At 36.8% G+C, this 12404-nt stretch overlaps 1 protein-coding gene across 2 annotated transcripts in view; it reads left to right on the forward strand.

Annotated features, from left to right (window-relative positions):
- Positions 1-3087: 3087 nt before the first annotated feature.
- LOC311173148 (FRAS1-related extracellular matrix protein 1-like) overlaps positions 3088-12404 on the forward strand; it is a gene marked incomplete at both ends in the record, with an annotated part of 36860 nt that continues 27543 nt past the window's right edge. For both annotated transcript variants that reach the window (XM_084236954.1, XM_084236955.1), the window contains 3 exons: positions 3088-3552; positions 8012-8213; positions 8935-9079. In XM_084236954.1, coding sequence (XP_084093080.1) covers positions 3088-3552; positions 8012-8213; positions 8935-9079 — 812 coding nt within the window. The remainder of the gene's footprint in view (positions 3553-8011; positions 8214-8934; positions 9080-12404) is intronic.

Consider the following 12404-nt stretch of genomic DNA (forward strand, 5'->3'; position numbering starts at 1 on the left):
TTTGAAATTCAGTCTCCAGAAAGGAAAGTTGGAATCAGATACTCTTTGCCCCACATGCGTGGCTCTCCCTTTATTTCCCCTTTCCTTTTCCTATCTTTCCTACCAATACTTGAAATGTCTTTAATGGGAACCAAGTCTTTAATTCCACAATTAATGCTAATGCTGAAAATACATGTCCTATGGCTTAAAATTATGCTATACTATAAATGTCTGGTTTAACACTCTTCACAGGGCACATTTTGATATGGGGGTCTGGAAAGGAATGGAGAGTCACTTTACTTGTGAAAGAGGGTAAAAAGGAAGCGTGAAACATAATTTTGTCTGGATGTGTGAAGCAGAAAAAGGAGAAATTAGAGGCAATGAGGGAATACCTTGCTTCCTCGTTATATTATCTTGTGTCAGATTTGAGGCTACAGAGACGAAACATGAAAAAAATAAAAGGAAACAATGGAATAATGGCATAATTTCATGAAAAATTTTCCCTGAGAAATAGAACATGACTTTTATAACTAAAAGTGCATATCACTTGACTTTTGAAACTGTTGATGGGACTAAAAGTTGAACATGCATATTTTTCTGAATGTGCTGTTCTTTCTTTTAATTTTACAAATTAATAAACATTGTAAGTACTTCATGATCCAGCAATGAAGTTTCCTGAGCACATATTTATGAAAAGTTTTACTTACCAAAGAAAAGCTGTTTTTTTTTTAAAGAAAACGATGTGATTTTGCTTAATCAAAATTTTAAATTTAATTCAATACCTTTATTCAAACTAGAAACAGTGCAGTGGTGGTGGTGGGGAGGAGTAGGAAACAGGTCGTATTCTTTATAAATCTAGGTGTATGAAATAGCAAAATTTGCTTTATGTTATATTTCACAACACTTTTAACTTTTCAGGCATAGATTCTTTTTTCTATCATATCATATTTTCCTTATAGACAGTCTTATCAACTAGATAGCTACAAAGCTGAAAAGGGTTAGTCTAGCCTTCAAAGCAAAATCTGTACTCACTCAAATACATCTTCCTCTACTTTTTGTCCAGCTTTGTTAATCTCTTCCTCCTGAGTCCTTTGCTCCAGGCAAGCTGTTTGACTCACTGCGCTCAGACAATCTGGTATCAGGTTCCTTTGTGGTCAGAAGTAAACATCAATCCTCAAATACTGAAGGACAGGCCACATGTTACAAAGTATTAATAACTCACTGGTCAACTTTATTGGATTAGTAAAATAAATATAAACCCCATCTCTTCTCTAAGTAAAAGAACCTTCCAAAACATTCTTACATAAGTCAGTGTTATATTCCACTAACTTTATTTTTAGTTTTATATCCATGGAGTAAAGAGTGTATTCTCTATGACTATTTCTAGCACTATGGTGCATGGGAAAAACTATTAGACGCAACTCTGCAATTCAAAGTGCACTTTTTTGATCTGTGTTGAATTAGCCAGTTCCACTTAAAAGTAATGATTTCCTAACTTTTCCAGCTTAATAGTATGTTTTGTTTGCTTAAGATATTAATACTCTCAATTATCCTTAGCAATTACATTTTGAAAATTTCTAAAGATAACTTAAATTAGTTTTAATTTGAGATTGGCAGTGGTGGGCGGAATGTGATTTACTGATCAGTGTAACCAGAAGCACATGCTGGTATCACAAATCCACACTAGTGAGAGAGAATGTGCTTATCTTCCATTTGTGTCATTTCAGCTTTCTCTTTAGAGTTCTATGGCAGTGATCAGGCCTGACAGCATTTTCTAAGTGGATTGCTGAGCAGGCATTTATTAAAAACTATAAGAGCAGCGGTATGAGGTCAAAAACCTGAGTTCTCCTCCCTGCCTTGTACTCTTGCACCAAGTTTCTGGACCTTTCTGCTATAAATTTCTTTCCTTTAAAGCAGGGAACTAATCCTTTTCCAGGATAGCTTGCATATATCTTAATAGGTATGAATATAGAAACACAAGAAAATATAATGGATTAGCACATCCTATGATGTTTTAGACTTATCTAGTCCATCTTTTACTTTACAAAAGATAGTGCAAAGGAGGTTTAAAAAGGGGGAGATGGGGCCTCCCTGGGGGCACAAGGAATTAAGCACAGCACTGCGAAGCTATCTGCAGCCTCTGCAACTTGAGTTTGTTCTCAGTCCTTCCAGGGATCTAACCACATGGCTCAGCAGACCTCTCCTATTTCACCTGCTGCTCCCCTCAGCAATGTATTTCAACCTATCTGCCTGTTTGTTCTCCACTCTACTCTGGTGAATCCTCCACCCCCAGCAGCTCTGGCCTGTACCCCAGTTCTTGTATGCATAAATAAATAAATCTTTAAAAAAATGAAATAAAAAGGGGGAGATTAAAGAGCTCTTCTTAAGAAATTTACCTTGAGGGGCCTCCCTGGTGGCCTAGCGGTTGAGCGCTGGGTTGCGAAGCTGCCCACAGCCTCTACAGCACCGGTTTGATCCCTGGCTGCTCCCCAGCCACCACAGGGGGATCCAACATGGCGCGCAGATCTCTCCTGCCGCCCGCTGCTCCCCTCAACAGTGTACTTCAGTCCTTCTGCCTGCTCTGCTCCCCGCTCTGGCTCTGGTGAATTCTCTCACCCTGCCGCGCTTCTGACTGTACCCAGTGCTTGTATAAATAAATAAAAATAAATCTTAAAAAAAAAAGAAATTTACCTTGAAAATATATGAATACAATAAAATAGGCTTCATAATATTTTAACAATTTAACTTATTAAATACCAAGAAAATACATTGCCAATTGTAAATATATAAAATCAGTGTACTCTTCAAACTCATGCAATGGGTCTAATTAGATGTGAAATGCTTATTTGGGGCAAGGAACTACACTAAGTACCAACAACTTGGGAAATAGTATTGGCAGGATTAGCCTGCTCCATCACTTGAGCTGAGAAACACAATGTTGCTGAGAAAATACTTTGGGGTGTAGAATGGTTAATTTGTGTGTTAACTGGCAACTGCATTAATGCACAGAATGGTGTCCTGAAAGAATTGCCCTTGAGTTTTCATTTGAGTCACAATACAGCATGTCCTTTAGTAAAGGTGTGTATTGTTATCATTTCATTCCAGTAGATGGTGACACCAGAATCCATGCTGAAGGCTACCTTGCCTCTCTTTGCCAGATTCATCGTCAGCAATGGACTGCAGACCAAGCACGGGGTATTTGAGATCACAGTGGAGACTGTGGACAGAGCCTTACCTGTGGTGACCAGGAACAAGGGGCTGAGAGTAGCCGAAGGGGCCATAGGCCTGCTTTCCTCTGACCTCCTTCAGCTGACAGATCCTGACACAGCAGCAGAAAACCTCACCTTCCTTGTGGCCCAGCTCCCCCAATATGGCCAACTCTACCTGAGGGGGACAATACTGCTTCAACACAACTTTACTCAACAAGATGTGGACAGCAAGAATGTGGCCTATAGCCACTTGGGAGGGGACTCCCAGGTTGACCACTTCACTTTTGTGGCCACAGACAGGACAAACCAAGGCTTTATTGTGGATGGGAGAGTGTGGCAAGACCCTGTTTCATTCACCATCCAGGTTAGTATGATAAATATACAATTCATTGTCAGAGATGTGGAAAAAATGACTTCAAAGAGAACTGATTTTTCCTTTTCTTTCATTCAAATATGTACTGTGCTTCTACAGCATGCCAACCATTATACAAGGCACCAGGCACATTAATATGAGCAAAGCAGATGTAGTCCCTGCATAGAGGCTAATGACTGACCTCAAGAGTCAGTGGTAGAACAAAAAGCAGCAAAATTTGGAATTTTTGTTTTGTCATTTATTTGTTGTGTGGCCTTCAAAACAATTCTTTAACTCTTCTGATTATACTTTTCTTTCTTTGTAAAATAATTTCAGCAAGAATTAAATAAGACTATGTAGCATATTATCTTACATATAGTAAATATTCTGTATCTTGTAACTACTCAAGATACCTAACTATATATTATGCTAATGCTTGTTGGTCTATGCAATTTTAATGGTTTACAATTAAACACATAAAAACCTATAAAGCAGCATCATTTCACATGTAATAATGGGAAGGAACATACTTGTAGCAAGCTATAATTTTGGAGTGTCACATTACATAAATCTCATTTAGCTCTCATAAAAATCCTATGAGGTAAGTTTTATAATCTCAAATTTATAATATTCAGTTCAGTTTATGTATTTGGTCCAATACATAAAAGACTCAAGTTTTTCTGATCCTAGACATATATGTCTCTTCTCTGGCAATAAACCACCTCATTTGTAATGATTTTTGGAGAACATAATGTTTTTTTCTTTTTTAGTCAAAATGCATCATCTATGCTCTCATTCTCAGACTCTTGAATCCATGCTCCTTGGTTCACCCTATTCTACATAATTCCACTAACCATAAAGAAGATAAAGCTATTTGTTACTTCAAGATGCATTCTCATTATATAAAGTAATCATAATACTCTCTTTCTCTTTAGTTTTTGGGTTGGTTGGTCAGGGTTTTTCAGGGAAATAGGACCAATAGTTGTGTGTGTGTGTGTGTGTGTGTGAGAGAGAGAGAGAGAGAGAGAGAGAGAGAGAGAGAGAGAGTGAAGATTGATTTATTTTTAGGACTTGGCTGATGCAATTGGGGTCTGACAATACAGGACAGGACAGCAGTCTGGAAATTTCAGCAGCAGTTGATGTTGTTGTCTTGACTTCAAAGGCAGTCTGGAGGATGAATTCCTTTCTCTTTAGGGGAGTTTAATGTTTTCTCTTATAACCTTCAACTGTTTGGATAAGATCCACCACATTATGGAGGGTAGTCTGCTATAGTCACAGTTTACTGATTTAAATATTAATCAATCTAAATGCAAAATGACCTACACCAAGACACATCATTATTAAAGTATCAAAAATCAAAGATACAGAAAAAATTATAGGTATCCAGAGAAAAGAAGATATTATACAAAGGCATCCAAATTAGGCTTTCCTTGGATTTCACCCCAGTCACCCTCCAGACAAGAAGAGAGTAGAGTGAAGTATTCACAATCCTAAAAGACAAGAACTGCCAGCCAAGAATACTCTATCCTGCAAAATTATCATGCAGATATGCAAGTGAAATAAAGGCTTTCTTAGACAAATAGAAGTAAATGGGGTTGATAAGCATCAAACCTGCCCTACAAGAAATGTTGGAAGGCATTCTACAAGAAAAAAACAAAACACAAAACTCTGAGTCAAATGACAATAGGAATATGAAATCAGAAGCACGAACAAGAATATTATGAGTCAATAACAAAACACTAAAAGGGAGGAAGGACAGGATAAAACCTACATAGTTAAATGTTGGAGAGTTGATGTGAGCTCATAAATGTTAATCAACTCTTAAAAATACCTCCACAAAAACATATATATATATATATATATATATATACATATATCCTTTTCTAAGGAAAATATAACTGGATATATGTGTGTGTGTGTGTTAAAAAAAAAACACAAAGCTAAGGAGAAACATCTAAAAAAAACACCTCCACAGCAATATCTAGCTGGGTGTTTGACCAAACAAATGGACATTATAGACTAACCAAATTGACACAAAAATTAGTCATCATGGTCTCTATTTAAGGTAGGATCTGAGTAGAAAGGTGAGGGAGTCATGATAATATATAATGCATGCATCATGAATCTTTGGCATTAGAGAGCTTTAGGAAATGTAATGAAATAATGGTGTACTGGAAGAAGTCAGAAGATATTGCTAGAACTGACATGGTGTGTTAGAAGTACTGTTTATACAGTAACATAATTATGGTTTTTGTTATATATTTTAATTGCTATTACTCACACTTTTTTAGTGTATTAATAGTCATTTTATTGATTCCTGACTCCCCACACTAGGTAGGGGAATGTCATTGTGTTGTCCAACCAGGAATAATCTTCTGGGGGTCTACTTGGCTGTATTTGTAGGAGTTATCCATTATGAGTGCAGACACAAGCGTTCTTTCCTATACTCCAGAGAAGAGAAGGAAAGGGGTAGAGTGTAGAGAAGTACTAGAATTTAAATCAAGTCTTTCCAATATCAATACTCATCTTACAGAACATAGTTATCATAGAGAGGTACCCACTACAAGTTACAGAATTTACTGATAGGAAAATGTTGGATATATGTTGTAAAGATTCACAAGGATTTCCATGCCAAAAAAACAAAAACATGGTTAAAAGCCTCACAGGGAAAGCCTCACATTTTCACCCATAATTCCAGCTCCCCAATTTCTTTGAGTTGAGTGCTCAAGCCATTTAGAAAGTGACTGGTCCCCATCAGCAGTGGGGGAGATGCCCCTTCAGTCTCTTGTATTCAAGGGCTCTTCTTGGCAAGGCAATATGATATTAACCAGCTCAAAGTGATGACTCTGTCCAAATAAATCTCCCAAGTGTGGGTATACCACTCTAAATGTACCAATTGGGGTAAGCAAGGAAGGGTAAAGCTTCAAGACTTGTCAAGTGTAAAACACAGGTGCATTTCACTGATACCAGTAGACACTGATCTGACATTTATTATACAGGAAATCGTGTCTGTCTGACCAAGATAATGAAATCTTGCAGCAGTCATTCCTGTGATCTTCCTTAAAAGGGGGTGCAGTTGGAGGTGAGGGAGAAAGGGTCGACCAGTCCCTGCTTCCTATGGTTTAGGCAAGTCTGAGATGATTTTCAGAAAATACAATACAAGTGATTACAAGAGTGTAGCCTTTCCTTTTATAAAATGTCTTGTATTCTAATCATTTAAAAATGCTTTTAGTATACTGAGCCAAAAGACCTGCTTTTGAAGAAGCTGGGCATTTAATAAGATTAGGATGCATTTTATTACAAATATGAGTAAAGACACAAAAGGAAACTGTAACAAGAGTTTAGGTAATAACGTTTTTTAAAAAACAAGTGGTCACCAAAGGTATTTGGTTTTCAAGGGAAATCTAGCATTAAAACCCCCCTATACTTAGCTAGTTATTGGTTTTGTGGAATTTTTTTAAATGATTCACCTATTCTCTTAATCTTTTTAATAGTTGCAGAGTATTCTTTTATGTTATCATACAAACAATATATAGGCCTTGTCATTAACAATTATTCTTTTCTTTGCTAATGTGAACTGAGATTCCCATAATATTATTTTTGAGTAAATGAATGATTAGGAGTAAAGGGAATGAAGACAGCATTGTTATTGTACCTGTTTTCTAGTTTCAGTGGTAAATTGTGCTAAACATGCTTCCTCTGTAACCTACAATAATCATTTGCAATAAGGACTGCCCTCCATGCCCGACCTGGATGGCTGACACATCTAATTAGATGGTGTAGAATTTGAACCTATATTTTTCTTCTTACTCATGAGTGAGTAATTATCCATCCACCATCTTCACAAATTGAGTCTACCCGTTTAGTTAACTTGGTTCTCATCCTCAATGAAACAAATGCACAAATACCTATAACTGATCACCTGACATTTTTTTTCTTGTTGAAGTATTTTTATTAATACTTAGGCCATTTGAACAAAGATACATTAAAAAATGTTTAATGCATTTGTAAAACCTTAGAACTTTGTTACTATAAATTACCAAATACTAGGAAAATGGGGAATCCTGTGCAGCTAACATTAAGCTGGCAATACAATTCCTGGGTCAGTTTTACTGTCGTCATTCAACAACTTTTCCTAGAGCTTCTGTTATGGTTCAGGCACTGTGCCAGCAGTAGGGAATAGAGAAGAAAAAAAAGACCTGGTCTTTGCTCTCATGGGGCTTATGTCTTAGTGGGGGAGTTAGACAACAGACACATGAAAGAAGGTCAAAGTTTGCAGTGGAAAATTGGATTCTCTTTTAGGCATCATGACAGTTGCTGAAGAAATGGTGAAGAAGACAGTTTTTAGCAGAAATTAGCAAGCAAAGGGAATGAAAATTTGAAATTTGGGAAGTTTGTTGACTCTTTAAAGTCCTATGCATGGGGATGCAGAGCCTCTATATAATACTTTATATGATTATTGATGATTCAGGTGGACCAGCAGGACAAAACAGCCCCTCACATCACGCACTTGTACCCCCCTTCTCAAGTGGTGCTCCTGAAAAATGGCTGTTATGGGATTTATATTTCTTCCCGGGTGTTGAAGGCATCGGATCCTGACACTGATGATGATCAGATCATCTTTAAGATTTTACAAGCACCCCAACATGGACATCTGGAGAACACAACCACAGGTACTGACTTCTTTAATCCTTGTAATTATTCATTTTAAAATACCCAGTAGCTGCTGATGCTAGAGAGTAATTTAAGTGGAAACCCATTTGGTAGACACTCTCTTGGGCTTACTGATAGATGCAGTTTATAAACAAATATTGGTGCTACAGAAGGCTTGATGCTGAACTTTCCCAAATTCATTTTGAGTGGGAGAATGAAATACTGGTCCATAGCTGTGTATTGTTTCTAAATTATTGTCAATAGCCTGATTGTAATATATCAGGAGGAACACACAGTGTGAGGACCAATCTCAAATTTGTAACTAATTTTTTAATCATGAATTCTAAATGATGTCAAGCAGTTAGTTTAGAAAATTCTGAATTGGGTGTTTTTTTGTGTGTAATGATTTTTTTGCATTGTTTATTATTTGTGCTTTATGAAGACAGTATCAAGTTAGATCACGAAACAGAATGGCATAGAATTGCAGATTTTGTTATTGTCCTCTCCTGTTTTTGTATTTTCTTTAAGGCACAATATTTCTGGGATAAAGTAAAGTTTAAAGCCTAATTTAAGTTCATTGCATTTGAGTTTGAAGGTAGTTACAATAATGGTAATTTCTTTAAAAATATATACTTTGGCTGTTTTAAAACCATGTTTAAAATAAAATAGATGTACAATTTTAAACAATTTTATTGAATATTTTGTTAGATTACTCATGAAATTCATTTATTCTTTTTGTAGGTGAAGTTATCCGCAAGAAATTTAGTCAGAAGGACTTAAACAGTAAGACCATTCTCTACATCATAAACCCATCTTTGGAAGTAAATTCAGATATCATGGAATTTCAAATCATGGACCCAACAGGGAACTCTGCAACACCTCAACTGTAAATTATTTTGCTTATTCAATAGTCCTGTATAGAATGTTCAGAACATATCTGATTAGGAAAGTTGTTCTTTTTCAAACAAAAATTGTTTTTTTTTTCTTTTTCAAACAAATTGTTGTTTTTGTTCTTTTTCAAACAAAAATTAAGAGGATAAATTGATAGACTATATCACAAACTCATACAGTTTATTTTGAAGAAGAATTTTCTTTTTATTACTGCTTGAGACTGGGAAAGTTAGTAGTTTTACAGGAGTATGGAAATATTTAAAATCAATTAATTCATTGAATGCATGTAAATGCATACACTTTCTCACACAGAGAGGTTTCTGTCTTGGCAATTGCAGGTTAATGTACAAATCATGCAGCAAGAGGTCACTCTAGGACTGAGTTAGTAACCAGTCTTCTGAAGCCCCTGGAGCCAGGAAGAATGAGGTAGTCTGAAGTGTTAGCCAAAATCTCTTTGGCTCACAAAACAAAACCCAAAATTATTACTTCCAGCTGCTATATAAGTTAATGAACCTATCATATATAAGATGGGACCAAGGAAAGAGGAAAATGGACTTGGAGCGGTATTGAGTGTCACGAAGACATTGTATAGTGTATGACTCTCAGGTTAATGAGAATAATAATTCCTCAAATTTAAGATAAGCAACAGACATAGTAATTTCACTTACTGGTCCACTATTCTGGATTTTGTAATGTAAATCTTGAATAACTTACCATCAGATGACCACAGAAAGATTAGTCAGTCCTTTGTGTGTATTTTTTTTCTTTTTAAATCTAATGCTTTTTAGTCAACTGAAAACAAAGTTTTTGATTTACCCTAGTTTTGGTATACACCATATCCTACTCAAACTAAACACATCATAGGTGATTTCAACTCTTTCACGGGACCTTTATAACAGAACATGGACAAAGGAAGAAAAGAAAAGAGAAATCCACCTCTAGTCTTTATTCTTGCTTTTTCAGTCTTGAATTGCAATGCCAGCAATTGCCAGCAGATGTCTCTATAGTCATTGCTAGAAAAAGACATCTCAAAATATACTCCCATGGTCCTACTTCCATTGGCCTGAGAAAGAGTAGTAGTGCCTAGCTTCCACAGATTTTTTACTAAGTGGTTACCATATGCCACGTACATAGTATTAAAAGTTATGAAATAGGCATGAGCAAGGAAGAGCTGGCCCCTGACATTAAAATGTAGTCATGAGGTTATAAAACTAAAGTGAATAACCACTACTCATTAAACTCACTCCTACCCAGGAGAAATGTTTCCACATTTCCAAATATAAATACAATATTTATATAAAATATATTAACTACTTGTAATTTCTAACAAATGTCTTCCAGTCCTCAAGAAAATGTCAAAAATATGCAGCTCCAAACACAAATACATTCACTTCATTTACTTTTTTAATAGTTCAGCCAAAAAAGTAACAAGTCAGACTTGTTATTGACATAATGCTGCCATTGATCCTCCAGGTATGAACAGAAGAATTGTCCTCACAATGGTGCTAATGCAATTATGTCACTTACAGGCCCTTTTCATTCTTATTGTTACCAAGGACATTGCTTTTAAAGATGATTTATATTTTTAAATATCCACATGTTCATGGATGTGAACAGAAGAATTTATAATCTTCATTGAGGCCATTTTTTTTAAAGATTTATTTATTTATTTATAAAAGCACTGGGTATAGTCAGAAGCGCGGGAAGGTGAGAGAATTCACCAGAGCCAGAGTGGGGAATAGAACAGGCAGACAACTGAAATACACTGCTGAGGGGAGCAGTGGGTGCAGCAGGAGAGGTCTCTCGTGTCATGTGGGACCCTCACCAGCTACTGGGTATCGAACCAGCGCTGCAGAGGCTGCAGGCAGCTTCACAGCCCAGCACTCAACCTCTGTGCCACCAGGGGAGGCCCAATTGAGGCCATTTTAAAAAGGCTCCCCTATTTGAAACATCTACTTCAATTTCATGTTCCTAGGCAGATGTTTCGAATTCAATTTGAAACAATTGCAACCAATGAAACAAAAAGGTACAAAATATACCTACCAAGAACTAACCCCAAAATAATTATGATTTTATTCTGATACACACTAAGTTGCTTTCTTTAGAGTAGGCAGGAGGAGTCAGAAATTACGCATAATTTTTGAATGGTGTAGTTATTCCCAACCTCAGTTGTAAGTAGATGTTTTTGGAACAAAACGTACATTTTCCCAGTAAGATACAATGATATGAATAGTGGGTTTCTTCCTAAGAGCCAGCAAGAACCTAGTTACATGGAAATATAAATCATAGGCCTTTGCAATATAATTGATGTTTGCTCTATTTCATTGCCCCTTGAATCATCACAGCCACATGTGAGTTAGGTGCAATTATGACACAGAATTTAAAGATGAGGAAACTGAAGCACAGAGATAGAAAGCAACTTTTCCAAGCTCATGCAGCTACTAGTGAAGGAGCTCAGATATAGGCGCAGGAAGTCTGGCCGTGGAGTTCATAGTTTTCCTCACTGCACCAAAGATACTGCTACCCTTAACAAGTATATTAAACTCACTTTAAGGATAAGGGGCAGCAGACTTAACTCCCTCTTTTTTGTCTAGATGTTGGTCACCCAGGCTGCAAAAAAAGGAGGAATACTTTATTCCTCGAGAACCTTTAAGTTTTATTTTTTAATGTAAATTACAAGTATGAATATTAGTGTAAACTTGTTTAACACCCTGAGACTATGGTATGGAAAATAGGCAATAAGCCACTGAACTTAGAGTCAAAAGATAGGGTTTGAGCTTTAACTCTGCCTTTGACCTAAATGATCATTCTTACCTTTGTTATCTCATCTGTAAAATGAAGAGAGTACTGTATTTTGTGTAGAGAAACAAATGTGATTAAAAAATACAACATGGTCTCCCCTGATGGCGCAGGCAGTTGAGTGTCGCACTATGAAGCTGTCTGCAGCCTCTGCAGTTAGGGTTCGATCCTGGCTGGCCGGCGAGAATCCCACATGGCGCAGCAATCGCTCCTGTCTTGCCCGCTGCTCCCTTCAGCATTGTATTTCAGTCGGTTTGCCTGTTCTGTTGCCTGCTCTGTCTCTGGTGAATCCTCTCACCGTCCAGTGCATCTGGCCTGTACCCCGGCACTTGTATAAATAAATAAATCTTTAAAACAAACAAACAAACAAAACACATACAACAGCATCCTGAATACTTAAAAACCTTAACAAATCTACCTTATGGTGCTCTCTCTTGTCGTTCATTTGGGTGGATACAGTAATTGACTGTTTGAAGAAGTATCCCAGAGACAGTTGGTGGCCAGCTAAGCCCCATCTCTAA

The sequence above is a fragment of the Talpa europaea genome (assembly GCF_964194135.1).
Source record: "Talpa europaea genome assembly, chromosome: 7".
Classification (NCBI taxonomy): Eukaryota; Metazoa; Chordata; class Mammalia; order Eulipotyphla; family Talpidae; genus Talpa; species Talpa europaea.